Source organism: Lepisosteus platostomus, chromosome 14, assembly GCF_059453375.1.
Source record: "Lepisosteus platostomus isolate fLepPlt1 chromosome 14, fLepPlt1.hap1, whole genome shotgun sequence".
Classification (NCBI taxonomy): Eukaryota; Metazoa; Chordata; class Actinopteri; order Semionotiformes; family Lepisosteidae; genus Lepisosteus; species Lepisosteus platostomus.
In genome coordinates, this window is record NC_142624.1 from 3,481,782 (window position 1) to 3,495,239 (window position 13,458).

At 45.6% G+C, this 13,458-nt stretch overlaps 2 protein-coding genes across 2 annotated transcripts; one reads left to right on the forward strand and one right to left on the reverse strand.

Annotated features, from left to right (window-relative positions):
* Nucleotides 1-43: 43 nt before the first annotated feature.
* LOC148648730 (SUMO-conjugating enzyme UBC9-like) lies at nucleotides 44-8,310 on the reverse strand. Its single transcript, XM_088606581.1, has 7 exons — nucleotides 8,020-8,310; nucleotides 7,309-7,402; nucleotides 6,200-6,283; nucleotides 4,120-4,192; nucleotides 2,132-2,241; nucleotides 1,231-1,310; nucleotides 44-344 (listed from the first exon to the last, which is right to left on the reverse strand). The coding sequence occupies exons 2-7, from the start codon at nucleotides 7,372-7,374 to the stop codon at nucleotides 281-283; spliced, it is 477 nt and encodes a 158-aa protein (XP_088462707.1). The 5' UTR covers nucleotides 7,375-7,402; nucleotides 8,020-8,310; the 3' UTR covers nucleotides 44-280.
* Nucleotides 8,311-10,564: 2,254 nt separating this feature from the next.
* On the forward strand, nucleotides 10,565-13,133 carry LOC148648731 (3-mercaptopyruvate sulfurtransferase-like). The gene is made up of 2 exons (XM_088606577.1): nucleotides 10,565-11,336; nucleotides 12,513-13,133. The coding sequence occupies exons 1-2, from the start codon at nucleotides 10,757-10,759 to the stop codon at nucleotides 12,857-12,859; spliced, it is 927 nt and encodes a 308-aa protein (XP_088462703.1). The 5' UTR covers nucleotides 10,565-10,756; the 3' UTR covers nucleotides 12,860-13,133.
* The last annotated feature ends 325 nt before the right edge of the window (nucleotides 13,134-13,458 follow it).

The window sequence follows — 13,458 nt, forward strand, 5'->3', positions numbered from 1 at the left end:
TAACATGTGCTTACAACAACAACAACAACAAAAGAAAAGTAGCTTTTGGTACTAATAAACAAGACTTTAATCAGAATTTTATTTTTTTTATATAATTACATGTTTTGGCCAATCATTAAGACACAAACACCGACTCGCTAAAATTAAAAAAAACATCTGCAGAGCTCACTCTATATTTATATATATTTACAAGTGCCTGCCGGTCACCCTCCCCAGTCCCATCTCCTCCTTCCTCAAGTGCTGGCTTCTGTGGTCAAAGTGCAAAGGTCAGAGTTCAGGCCTATGTGGGAGCAAACTTCTTGGCCTGTGCTCTCACCCTCTTCTCGTACTCCATTCTGTTCTGACTGGAAAAAAAAACAAGGAAAATGGCAAACAGGTGTGAAAAATACACTACAGCCAAAGGGATGCAAGGGCATACTGCACGTTATTCCTTCTGCATTCAACTTCAGATTTATTCATTTTGCATTACAACTATCACTTGTTTTATAGCAGTGGCTTAAAACAAAGTTTGAAGGTCTGTTTACAGATGAAAGACTTTCATGTAACCCCCCCAAGTCAGGATAAACCCATCAGAGGAGGAGTGTCAATCACAGTCCTACAGGTTTTATAGCAGGGCTCTCCAAACCAGGTCCTGGAGAGCTCCAGTCCATTTATTCTTACTGGTTACCCTCTCAGCGGTCTCCTACCATGGTCCTGAGGAGCCCCAGCTGAGTGATTCTTATGGGTCACCTTATGGGTTATTTAAAGATTAAGTTTAAAGGGCTTATCAATGTTTCAATGAAGGTAAAACCATAAAGCACTGTGTCTAACCAGGACCAGGGCTGGATACTCCTCTGACAGGGTACATGCGTCCATATGACAAACATGGGATCTTTGGGAATTCGCGGACAATTCATGGGGAATTAACAGATTCATGGCTATGTGTGAATGGAGGAATAGCTTTATGATCTAAGCCCTCTAGCAACAAGCTGCAACATGCTTAATCCCGATTTCACCCTGATTTCTCGCAGGCCTCTCAAGTCAGTTAACCGGACCCTGACGCGAACCGCCACAGACTGCTGAGCCACAACGAAAGCTAATTATGAGAAAGATTAAGTAAACGAGGTCTTGGCTAGAAGGAGAGCCTGCGGGACTCCAGCCCCCCCAGTCGAAAGCCCTTGGTGTTGACGTGAATCACAACTAAATTGTCAATCCACAGCTAGGCCGTGGAAGCATCGTCTGAATACTCACCAGTATATTGTGTAGGCTTCAGCCTGTGCTGGGTCCTGTATGTTGGGTTCGTTGAGCAGCTCTTGGACTCCTAACAAAATCTGAAAGGCAGGGAACGACAAGCATCGAGAACTGGATATTCCTGGCTGTCCTCTGAGCTAGGGCAGTGTCTTTAAAGATCTCAGCTGATGTCAGCTCATCTACGGAAGAATGCTCGTTTAAACTACGTTTGCCAGGACTCCGTTGCCATGACGTTACTGCTTTATATATACACTTTACGATATTGCAAAGTAGCCCGAGCGAACACGGATTCAAAATGGGGATCTGCCCTAATCTCTTCTCCATCACTACACGCCTGTGGGCAGCTGGGAAGCTGTAGGGGGCACTGTTGAGACAAGAGTTAAAAACAGCCCTTGCCCACTAAGCCCAGCCTCACCCACGGGCCACCCAACTGGGAGTCCCCAGTGTCACAGTTTCACGAGCTCTCACCCCGGTGTGAAAATAGGGACCTGCTGTGCCTGCGATACGGACTGCCAGAGGAACCGTATCAGCAGCGCAGCCCTGAGACCACACGGCCCACCGACCTCGCGTCTACTACAGTGACCCCAGAAAGTTCCACCAGCAGCGCCGCCGCCAGACGTAGGAAAACAGAGAGCGGGTGTAACCCTTTTTGGTGTTACTTCTCTGCTTTTGTTCTCACTTTTTTTTTAAAAAAAAAAGCTTAAGAATATTTTACGCTGACAGCAAGGTGCCATTAAAATGGAACCTGCTGACATGTCCCTGTTGAACAGCACTGGGATCTCCCCTGGTCCTTAGAAAAAGGAACACGAGCTGCAGGGTTTTTTATTTATTATTCATAAGACAATACAGACTTCTGTAAGCGCCTGCAGCTCACAGAGCATGAACTCCCTGTGTCTCTGACCTGTTTGATGGTGATGGCCGGCCTCCAGTCCTTGTCTTCCTCCAGGATGGACAAACACACAGTCCCCGAGGGATAGACGTTGGGGTGGAAGATGGGGGGTTCAAACTTGCCTGTTTGACACCAAACAAACAAACAAAAAAAAACTGCTCAACAGCCGTATGAGTTGTTACGTGAAATTCTGTCGATTCTGGACACAGGGGACCCTCCCTGGCTGTGGAGAGCCCTCGTCCAGTGTGTGCTGGAGGTCACCACTAAATCATTTTGTAAAGATACAGAACAATTCCATTGTGATCAACTAAACAGGCAATATGGTCCATAATTTAGAGATCATTTCGCACTCAAATCTATCCTTTATCCCTCAAAACCCAGAGTTCTCTTAAAAAAAAACAGACTACTTACTTGAATCATTAGCATCTTAGGTGTTACTAATCTTTAAAAACAGATGACCTCTAAGACTGCCTGAATTGGGGTGCTACAGGCCTGGGGTTGGTGACCTCCGGACGAGACATTAGTAAAAACATAAGCTGGCAAAGAGCCTGTGTTCCCATGGAGATATGCGTTTACAGCACACTGCGGTTAGAAATCTGTAAAAATTGCACTGCTCCGGAACAGACCCGTGTCTTTTTAACCTGAACCAGAAGGAAAATGATTGTAGCAGATGTGATTGACACCATTCCTGAATTGTCAAAACATTATACAAGCACATTTTGTTGAAACAAATAGATATTCTCCACTACACAATGTTTTTGGTGAAAGCATTTTACAGAATGGCAACATAAGCATTTCAGAAGAGTTTCGATTTTCAGTCAGTAAAATCATTTGATGCATATACTGTATATATATATAACAGTACGCACTTTGTAAACTAGCAGACTGCCACTTGCTCTTCAAACTGGTCATAATGACAAAAGATTAAGATTATAATGATCCGTTTGTTATGACTCAGGCTGCAATTTCAATAACCTGGTCTGTCTCAGTGTAAAGCCCGCTATAATCTGCTATTTGCTTTTCTTTGTATTGCATACAATGTATTCTTTTGGGGTATTCTTCTCAGACATTGTATATCTCTGTGCTCTCCAGCCGCCTTATTAATAAAAATTCTGTTCTATAAAATAATGAAGGTGTCGGGGTAACATCAGGCTGTAGCCAAATTGAAAATTACAAGTACCATTACAGAGGAACTGTACAGGCAAAATAAAGCACATTTAATACAACCATGATGCCGCCTTATACATTATATAAGGACTTATACATTAGATTTTGTGGAAGTCACAAGAGCTTGTGGTCCACCAACGCCCACAGACCATATTAGATGCAGGATGCTCAGGGAAGATGTCTGGCCATGGCAGGGATTTTCTAAGATTACATGTACTCAGTAGAGTTCATATCTATCAAACAGACAAGCCACAACCCAGTAAGGTAACTCTGTATGGTGCCAGGCCACAGGAGAATTCACAGCTGTCGATCTGTGTAGGATCTCTCAACTTGTGCTGGATAAACACAATCTTCCAAGAGAGACTTCACTCTCTTTATAGCAAAAGTCATTTAGACAAAAATGGCCAACAGTGAAACACATGTTTCTTTAAACCACACATTCACTGAATAAGGGAGAATAATTCATAAGCAGAAAACGTTAAATATTATTTATTTCACTTTGAAGAAGCTGGCTGGCTGGGCAGAATTCCATCTTCCAAAAAATATAATGAGCGTAACGTCTCAATACACACCAAAAACCAAGTGTGCTTTTAGTTTAAAATCCTTTGAATGAAGAGCATGAGAAAAACCATATTTCTGTCATAATTAATAACTAAGGATGCGTGAAAAGCTCAAATGAAATCATGGGAGGTTCTAATAAATCTGAGCACTCTGCTCATGATCGGTCGGTGCTGGAGAACGTGCTGTTGATATAAACCGCTCCTTCGCTGTTTCCTCGGAATAAGCCAGTTTTATCAGCTCTCTCCCTTCTCCCATGCCAAGAAAATACTCACATTTTGGAGGAGACGAGGGATAATCATCCTTAAACAGCATCCTCAACTTGTACTGGCCACCTTCCCACAGCGTCTGCCAATAAATTGTATCCATTAATAACCCCTTTCAATATCGCAAAACTCCACAAACGGAACGTGCCCGACCTTGCAGAAAGGCGTTTTTAAAACATGTTGAACATCCACTCAAAGTACTGTTCAACTTCCAAGATTTGCGTTACAACAATATCTATAAAATGACTGTAAGTAATCATCTCTCTTACTCAGACAATGTACAGCATTTTTTTTTTAAGGTCTTTAATTGTTAACTAGTCAAAAACGTTCACTTCATTAAGGTTACAGTTACCTATAAAACGCCTCAGCGCCTGGTTAAAATCACTGTATTTAATCTGGCCAAGAGTTTAGATGACAGAAGAACCAGCGTTTAACAGGCCTTCAGGAATATGAGCGCGACACCCCTGCTTCAGAAGACAGGGGGCTCGTCAGCTTTGAGGTGGTTCCATTTTTTTGTGTGCAGTTTTTGTTCTCTTTACACTCCTAGGTAACATGGTAAAAATTGACATGCTTGCAAAATGACAGCTTTACTTGCTTACTACAAAAACACAAACAGGTAAATTTCACCCAACACTTGTTGGGTGACCCTCATAGAGTACCAGAACCTGCAAAGTTTACTCTCTCCACAATCGCCTCATCCCCTACAACTGCACATACCCCTTAATTTTTGTAAATAATGACCACTGTAGTAACAGACAAATAAGTTGTGGAACCCGAGAAGAGGTTTAAACAACTGAGTTTATTGCATGCAAGGGACAATAAGACCAAAGAACTGCTTGAAATATCGGTACAAAACTTCCAGTTTATATGGCAAATTTCAGCTGCTTCTGATGCAAATTGTTACCATGGTAATGGGGGGCCACCTGTGTTTGAACATTCCCAAGACCTTGAACACTTTTAATGGTCAGGTTTATCTTTCCTTAGTGGGGGGGGGGGGGAGGGGTCTTTATCTTGCACTTGGAATTTCATTTCAATTAACTCCTATCCCTGCCAGAACTCAAAGGTGCCTAAGCACAGAATGGAATGTCTTGTGTTACGAGAAATCTTAGTGCAGAAAGAAATTAGTTAACCCCTTTTTCACATCTTATATCTTTCTTCATCACTTATTGCACTTGCCCCTACACCTTTACTGGGAGCTCAGGTCATTCATGGATTGGGTAGTGGATAAAGGAATCCCTCACTTATGTAGAAAGCAATTTCCCATAATCAGTCTGTACTAAGGTCAGAGGATGTGCTGGTGCTATGCCCCACGATTAGGCTGTCCCCTATAAAGCACGGAGACAATTAATAATAATAATAATAATAATAATAATAATTGCTTACACTTATATAGTGCTTTTCTGGACACTCCACTCAAAGCACTTTACAGGTAATGGGGATCCCCTCCACCACCACCAGTGTGCAGCCCCACCTGGATGATGTGACGGCAGCCATAGTGCACCAGTACTCTCCCCACACACCAGCTATCAGTAGGGAGGAGAGCAGAGTAATGAAGCCAATTCAGAGATGGGGATTATTAGGAGGCCATGATTGGTAAGGGCCAATGGGAAATTTGGCCAGGACGCCAGGGTTACACCCCTACTCTTTTCGAGAAACGCCCTGAGATTTTTAATGACCACAGAGAGTCAGGACCTCGGTTTTACGTCTCATCCGAAGGACAGCGCCTGTTTACAGTATAGTGTCCCCATCACTATACTGGGGCATTAGGACCCACATGGACCGCAGGGTGAGCGCCCCCTGCTGTTCCCACTAACACCTCTTCCAGCAGCAACCTTAGTTTTCCCCAGGAGGTCTCCCATCCAGGTACTGACCAGGCTCACACCTGCTGAGCTTCAGTGGGCTGCCACTTGTGAGTTGCAGAGTGATCTGGCTGCTGGCCCATTATCCATCTTGTCTACCGGGCTCTCAAACACAGAGGAGATGTGGTGCATCCTGGTCTGGAACCGGGAGCTTTCAGTCTGCACCATAAAATCGTAACAGAGGGGTTTGCCCGGGAGTCTGGGAAAACCGAACTGGATGCGTCACTTACCCCTTTTTTCCCAGGAATAGCACATTCCCAGTTCATCAGATTCAGCGTGCCATCGGGATTCTTCGTGGGAACAGCGACAAAGCCCTGTGGGGAGGTGGAGACCCTCAAGTATTGGATATCTCAGTTCCATTTCCTTTAATGCTTTAGTATCTTCAGATGTATATGCAATAATCCAATTATTACATATTCCTTATGTGCCCATAATGAAGTTTATCGCCATTTCTCTGTAGACTGCTTCTAAAACCTATTCTAGTGCCACATAAAAATACAAGTTGTGAAAAAACTTCTCAAGGCAGCTGATGAGGGGCGTAGTTTGAAACAGTACTGGAAACGGGAATCACAACAAACACAAATGGACACAAAAGTACAGCTTTATCTCCTACATGCCCTTGCAGAGAAGCTCCTGCAGAAAGCTGACACTACTAACACAGGACAGGGAAGAGCCCAGAAGAAAAGACCACATTTATGGGGGGGTGGGGGTGGGACGGGCTTACTGTAATGTAGTAGGGATCAGTCACAGTCCATCCACTGATTTTTTCATATGGAAACTGCCATTGGAAGCTTTCGCTTTTATTACATTCACAAGCCTACAGCCAGAAATGTTGTTTTTTTTCCCCAACTAAATCACACGCTGCTCTTCAGGGGAAAACAGACAGTTACCCGACAAGAGTCTGACATGAACAGTAGCAAGGCGTGTAACAAAGGGGTGTCAAAAGTTCACTCCCGGGAAAACCTAGTTTCTGGTTTTTGTTCCACCTGATCTCTCACTTCCATAGGCGATCTAATGAATTATGATTTAATTTATCATTGTTAAGCATGCCAACCCACCGTGAAGGTGTTTAAAAGGTAGTGTACTTTTACTGGTGCGCTCTTCAGCCATCAACTGTGAAAGACCTAAAGAAATTCCATGTATAGGTCTCGTTATCAAAATGATGAATTGAATTGCTTAATTGAGTCATTAAACCAGACACCAGAAGATAGAAGACAGAACCAAAAACCACTTTGACACAAGGAGTCTTAAGAAGTTAAAGGAAACAAAACATGAAAGCAGAGTCTTCCGTGTTTTCAGGGCGGAGTGTTATCAGATAAAGCAAAAAGTGAAAACTCACAAATGGGTGATCTTTCCTCCACGTTTTCCGCTCCTGCGCCAGCCTACTCAGAGCGATACCAGACATGGCTACTCATGAACGCTGCCAGTCGGCGCTAAGAGGTGGGGGGAGAGAAAACACAATTTAACACACCAACATTCCTCATAGATCCCCTAATACAAAAATAAAAACACAACCACAAAAACCATGATCAAGAGTATTGACTTCGGGACAAAAGATTACTTTCAGCTACACAAAAAAAAAATAAACACGGGGTGTTTATTTCAAAGTAACGATGACTTAGTCATCTGGGACCCAGATTGGACTCAGGCTGTAATGTAATAATATTGATCCCTTGTGTTTGTGTCCGTTTTTAGTCGCCTGTGCTCTGGCGGGTACAGATGGCGACTCCTGAGCTCAAAGCGCTTCCCCTGAGCTGGGCAACCACGCCAGAGCCCCCCGGTTACGTCACCCCGTCCGTCTCGCCCCGCTCGTCGGCTCTGCACATCGTACCCCGAGTTTCTCCGCACCCACTGATCTTATATATATATATTTTTAATTGTGCTGATCGAGAGTGCAAAACCGAAATGTAAAACGGCGCTGTAAAAAGCAAGACGAGAAACGCTGGGACGTCAGTGCGTTCTCCGTTCCCCTCCCTCCCTCTCTCTCTCTTCCAAGGCAATCAGGGAGATGGTACATGAACTCCTGTCCCGCTTCGAGCAAAGCGCTTACCTTTCGACTCAAATGACCAAAAAAAAAGATTATTATCCGCGATTGCAGCGCTCTTTTTTGCTGTTTGTATTTAAACCTCCACTGCTATTGTTGTTGTTGATGTTGTTGTTGTTGTTCTTCTTGTTGTTGTTATTTGTCAAACCACTTGCTCTTTCGCGCACCCTGTGATCGCCTCCTTGCACCATCAGCACCACTCGGTAACGACGCTGTCAAAACTACGCGAAGGTAATTAAATAAAATTGCACACCAATATGGCGAACGCAAGGACCTCCTTAATTGGCCCCCCTCTCCTCCGAGGACCTTCAGGCGCTCCTCCCAGACAGCTCCGCGCCAGGCTGCTGGAGTCAGCGGCCATGCTGGGTGTGTCAAAAACACCCGAGCGCGGCCGGGGTTATTTTTCTTCGTCACCGTTTCAACTACCAAGATTGTGTCAGTATCTTACCTTTCTAGAGGGTGAATGGTCGCATTATTGTTGTGCAGTTACTCATTTTCATGAGTTTGAGTGAACTGCTGCACAATAGCTTCATACAGTGGATTGTCTTATTAATATATGCGGACGTGAGCTCCGGGCTCTGCCACTCTCAACATGGCGGCGCGTCAACTCTTCCTCCCCCCGCGCGGCCCGCGATAGCAAAGCGCCGATTCGCGCTAGATTTTAAACTGGCGAACACGAGAAGGGTGGAAAGTGAGGAGTCCGCAATAAATAATATCATTACAACCTCAGTAGAAAATACACGTGACAGTCCTGAAAAATTAAAGTAGCTTGTTCAGGGATACTTTAGAGCTGTGAAAAAGTTATTTAAAAAAACCAACTAAATCAGGCTCTTTTTCGGACTCCTAAATCTTACATTCAAACCAGATTGAACCGGTTCCGTGTCGACTGAAGTAGGAAGTTGCTGGAGTTTAATTTCGTTTTGGAACGACTTATGGAAGAAACCACAGCCTTTACAATGTCTGTTGTTTTAGCTACGCCGTGAATTTTACACACTCACAACTGATAATTCTCATTAGTAGATCAAAGATTTGGGCTCTAATTAAAATAAACGCATGACTGGATTCTGGAACGTTCTCAGTGTGACGTCATTTAAGAGCTGCTCAATGACGCAATCAGTTAAATCAGTCTTAAAGGTACAGTTCCTCCGAAAAAAGCAGAGATTCACTTGTATGTATAGTTTCTCGGTCCCCCCTTGTCTTCTGATTTTAGTTCTACTTGGCATTTATTTACTTAATCTTACTAAGCCCTTAGTTGGTGTATTTTTAATCAGCTTTTTTTTTTAGCTTAGTCTGTGTACTCACTTGTGAAACAGACATACTTTAGGTCTCAAAGGAACACGTTAAACGTTTATTCCATGCTGAAAAGAGAAGAAAGGAAACACAACGTTTTGGCTGTGGAGCCTAATTCGGGTGTGAGTTTCTGACCGTTACTCTGGGTGGCATCAGAGTCAAAGGAAAAAGTGTTCAATTTCAGGCGAAATGCTTTGGGAATTATATTATAACGATGACATCTGTAGAGGAATAGGAGGTGATTAGAAAGCCTGGTCTTGGAACAGATCGCTGTGAAGAGACAGAATGCTGGTTAAGTGAGCATTCTCACTTGAGTGAGAGAAGGGGGCAAGGAGCAGGAATGACAGACGAGATCTAGAAAGAGATTTAGAGGAAGGCATAGTGGGTATTTTTGACCTGCAGAAAATCTGCTAGATTATATTATCTTATTGTGATATTTTTGTGAACGCTAGACTATACTGTAAAAAAGGCGGCGTCCTTTGGATAAGACATAACACCAAGGTTCTGACTCTCCCAAGCTTTTCTCAAAAAAAGAGTAGGGGTGTTACCCTGGTGTCTTGGCCAAATTTCCCCCTGGCCCTTACCAATCATGGCCTGCTAACAATCCCCATCTGTGAACTGGCTCCATCACTCTGCTCTCCTCCCCACTGAGAGCTGGTGTGTGGGGAGCGGACTGGGGCATCATCCAGGTGGGGGTACACACTGGTGGTGATGGTGGGATTCCCCATGACCTGTACAGCACTTTGAGTGGAGTGCCCAGAAAAGCTCTGGATCACTGTCAGGAATGACTAATTATTATTAAAACTATGATTTTAGGACTATCTACTACAAAGTGCTTTTACAACTAACACCTTTGCGAACATGAACACGAGTGGGCTACTGTGGTGTGAGTTTTGTAGTAGCTCTGGGACAGTTGTGCACACCTGGACAGATCTCCCGAAGCACAGAAAAAGGAAAAGAACCTCACCTCTTTCTCCATTTATGGCATCACAGGTGCACCTACGCTACTCTGCCTCTTAATTTTCTCTATAATGTTTCATCTTTTTATTTTTCTGCTTCCGTGGTTCATTTTACAGTTCCGTTATGTCGTTTCACCGTGTGCCAGCATAAACCAGATAAAAACATGCAACTGGTCTCAAGATTGTCGTTGTTCTTGTTTTTTCGTAAAAACCAAATGAATTCTGGCGGTGCACAAATAATTCTTTTTTAGGAGCGCCTTAAGCAAACGCCCTGAGCTTAGCCTCGGGCCTATCTTCTCAGCTCACACTTCAAGCGCCTTTAATTATCTTATTTAATTCGTCTGCTTCACGGTCTTATCTTCGGATAGGTGGGCGAAGCCTCCGCGGTAGACGTTGAACCCCAAACGTATGAGATACGGTGAAGCAAAATCCAGCAGCAGAACCCTCCTGACTTGACACCACAGCAAATCCTTCAACGTGCCCGGCATTTCCAAATGTCAGCTCTCGTCTCGGCGCAATGGCTCTGGAGAGCACTCCAAGACCCGGGCAGCCGACCCAATCTTCACATTTTAGACGCATCGTGGTACCTGCCGGAGATGAACCGGGATGCCGAGAAGGAATTCAGGCAGCCGGGACACATACCCGGAGCCTCGCTGTTCGATATCGATGCCTGCTCCGACAGAGGGTCCCCCTTCGACCACATGCTCCCAACCGAGAGCGAGTTCGCCGCCTACGTGGGGAAACTGGGCATCGGCAACGACGCGCACGTCGTGGTTTACGACGCCAGCGACTTCGGGAGCTTCTCGGCGCCCCGGGTGTGGTGGATGTTCCGGGTGTTTGGGCACCGGGCGGTGTCGGTGTTGGATGGCGGGTTGATCAACTGGATCCGGGAAGGATACCCGGTCACCGGGGAGCACTCAGAACCCAAGCCGGTGACGTTCGTGGCGAAACTCGAGGCTTCCCGGGTGAAGAGCTACGGGGACATCCTGGAAAACCTGGAGCAGAGGGCCTTTCAGCTGCTCGACGTGAAAACACCTGGCAGATTCAGAGGAACGGAGCCAGAGCCCATGGAAGGTGAGGAGTCTCCGGTTACTCTCTGGGTTGATGTCTGGTCTATCATGATACTCGCAGGTCTTGCATGTGTAAGGGGTCAAGTCGGTGAAGAAAAAAGACATCTCTCACCCGGAAAATTAAAAAAAACCCCAACAAAATCTGGATTTCAAAGAGTCGTAGGAGTCTGTAACAAGCTGCTCATGAAGGTTACAGACAAGGAGTCCATGTGTTCTTTCTTGCTTTGGCTGCAGATGGTTAGTCGTTTCCTGAAGAATCTCGAGAGGATCAGATCCAAACTATTTGATTTGGCAGTTTGTTGACAAAGGATCCCAGATCATCAGTTTTAACTACATGTGTGAGAAGTGCGTTCCTTCAGGATACTAGAGAAACAGCTTCAGCAACATGACTGGCCAATTTGTTTCCTTCAAGTATCTCGAAGAATCAGCTTTAACGACATGACTGAGAAAGTTTGTTCCACAAAGGAGCTGGAAGAAGCAGCTGTAATAAAATGGCTGGGCAGCCTATTCCTGAAGAAGCTTTAACAGCTTGACTGCTAGATCTTTGCGTCAGAGCTAGGCATCAGAGAATTCGTCCTCGCTGGCTGGAAAAAACCATTAACCTGTCGTCCCGTTGGCTGTTTCCGTTTCTCTCTTCTTCTTTCTTCTCTCGTCTCTTATCCTGCCTCAGGGTGAGACCACTTTCACGTAAGGCACAGAGCCAAACAGGGAGGTGAACGTCATTAAGTGCCGAGAGGGAGCTCGTCAACTGACTCAAAGGTCGTGGGGACCCTAACAAAGAGGAAATTGCATGAATCCATATAATTATTATATAATATATATATACACTCATACTCTTGTTTCCTGCCATTCAGGGTCATGGGGGAGCCAGAGCCTATCCCAGCATGCAACGGGCACAAGGCAGGGTACACCCTGGATGGGACGTCAGTCCATCACAGGGCACACACAGACACACACACACACCAGGGCCAGTTTTCCCAGAAGCCTACCAGTAGGCCTTTGGACTGTAGGAGGAAACGGGGGGAGGGGAACATGCAAACTCCACACAGACAGCACTCCAGGAACTGAACCCAGGGCCTCGACCCTGTGAGGCAGCAACGCCAACCACTGCGCCGCTATGCCACCTGGGTGCTTTGTTATCTCAGTCCTCTGTGGGCCTTTGGTTTCCTCTCTCTTCCAGGCGTGGAACCTGGCCACATCCCCGGCTCAGTGAACATCCCCTTCTACGACTTCTTAACCCCGCCTGGGTTCTTCAAGCCTCCCTCCCAGATCCAGGAGCTGTGCGGCGGAAAGGGGCTGGACCTGTCGCGGCCCCTGGCGGTGACCTGCGGGTCAGGGGTCACGGCCTGCCACGCGGTGCTGGCCGCCGCCCTCTGTGGCGAGGCCGACGTGGCGGTGTACGACGGGTCCTGGGGCGAGTGGTTCCGCAGGGCCCCGCCCGAGCTGATCCTGTCCGAAGGCGAGGGAAAGAGGTCCCATGACCCCCCACCCCCCCTGAGAGCCGAAGTTACGCCAAGCTCCCTTTAGAGGCAGAGGAAGCAGGAGAAGCCGCCAGGTCCAGAAGCCTCACATGCTTGATCTCCAGCCCCCCATTTTAGCATGCTGGGATCATCACGCTAGACCCTAAAAACTCAGGGAAATGTATCTGTGAATGACTCCTACGGGCACAAATGACAGGGACAGGACTAAATGTCTGGAAATCAGTTGAATTTTGTAAGGCTTGACGCCATCATCAGCAAGACCATTTTAGTGCCACAAATGTTATCTTATAACAAAAGAAAAATAAAGATACGTTTGCTTACCTTTTCAGGACATTATTTCTTTTATTGTTGTTTTTTTTTTTGAAATATTGAAGCCTCTTTAATTGAAGATGCTCATATGCCCAGAGCAGCCACTAGAGGGACCACTTCCCATGTGTTTCCGACAGGTGGTGGCTACCTTGCCTTGTCTCATGTCAGGGTACCCACAACCCACCTGGAATAACTTTCCAAGATTTTTCCCATTGCATTTTTCTACTGTAATGCCACATAGCCATCTCCTACAGCTATTAAAAGCAATGTGTCATCACACCCCCACCGTAGCTTCTATTGCATACAGTACATTGGAGCAACCGAGTTCGGAAAAAC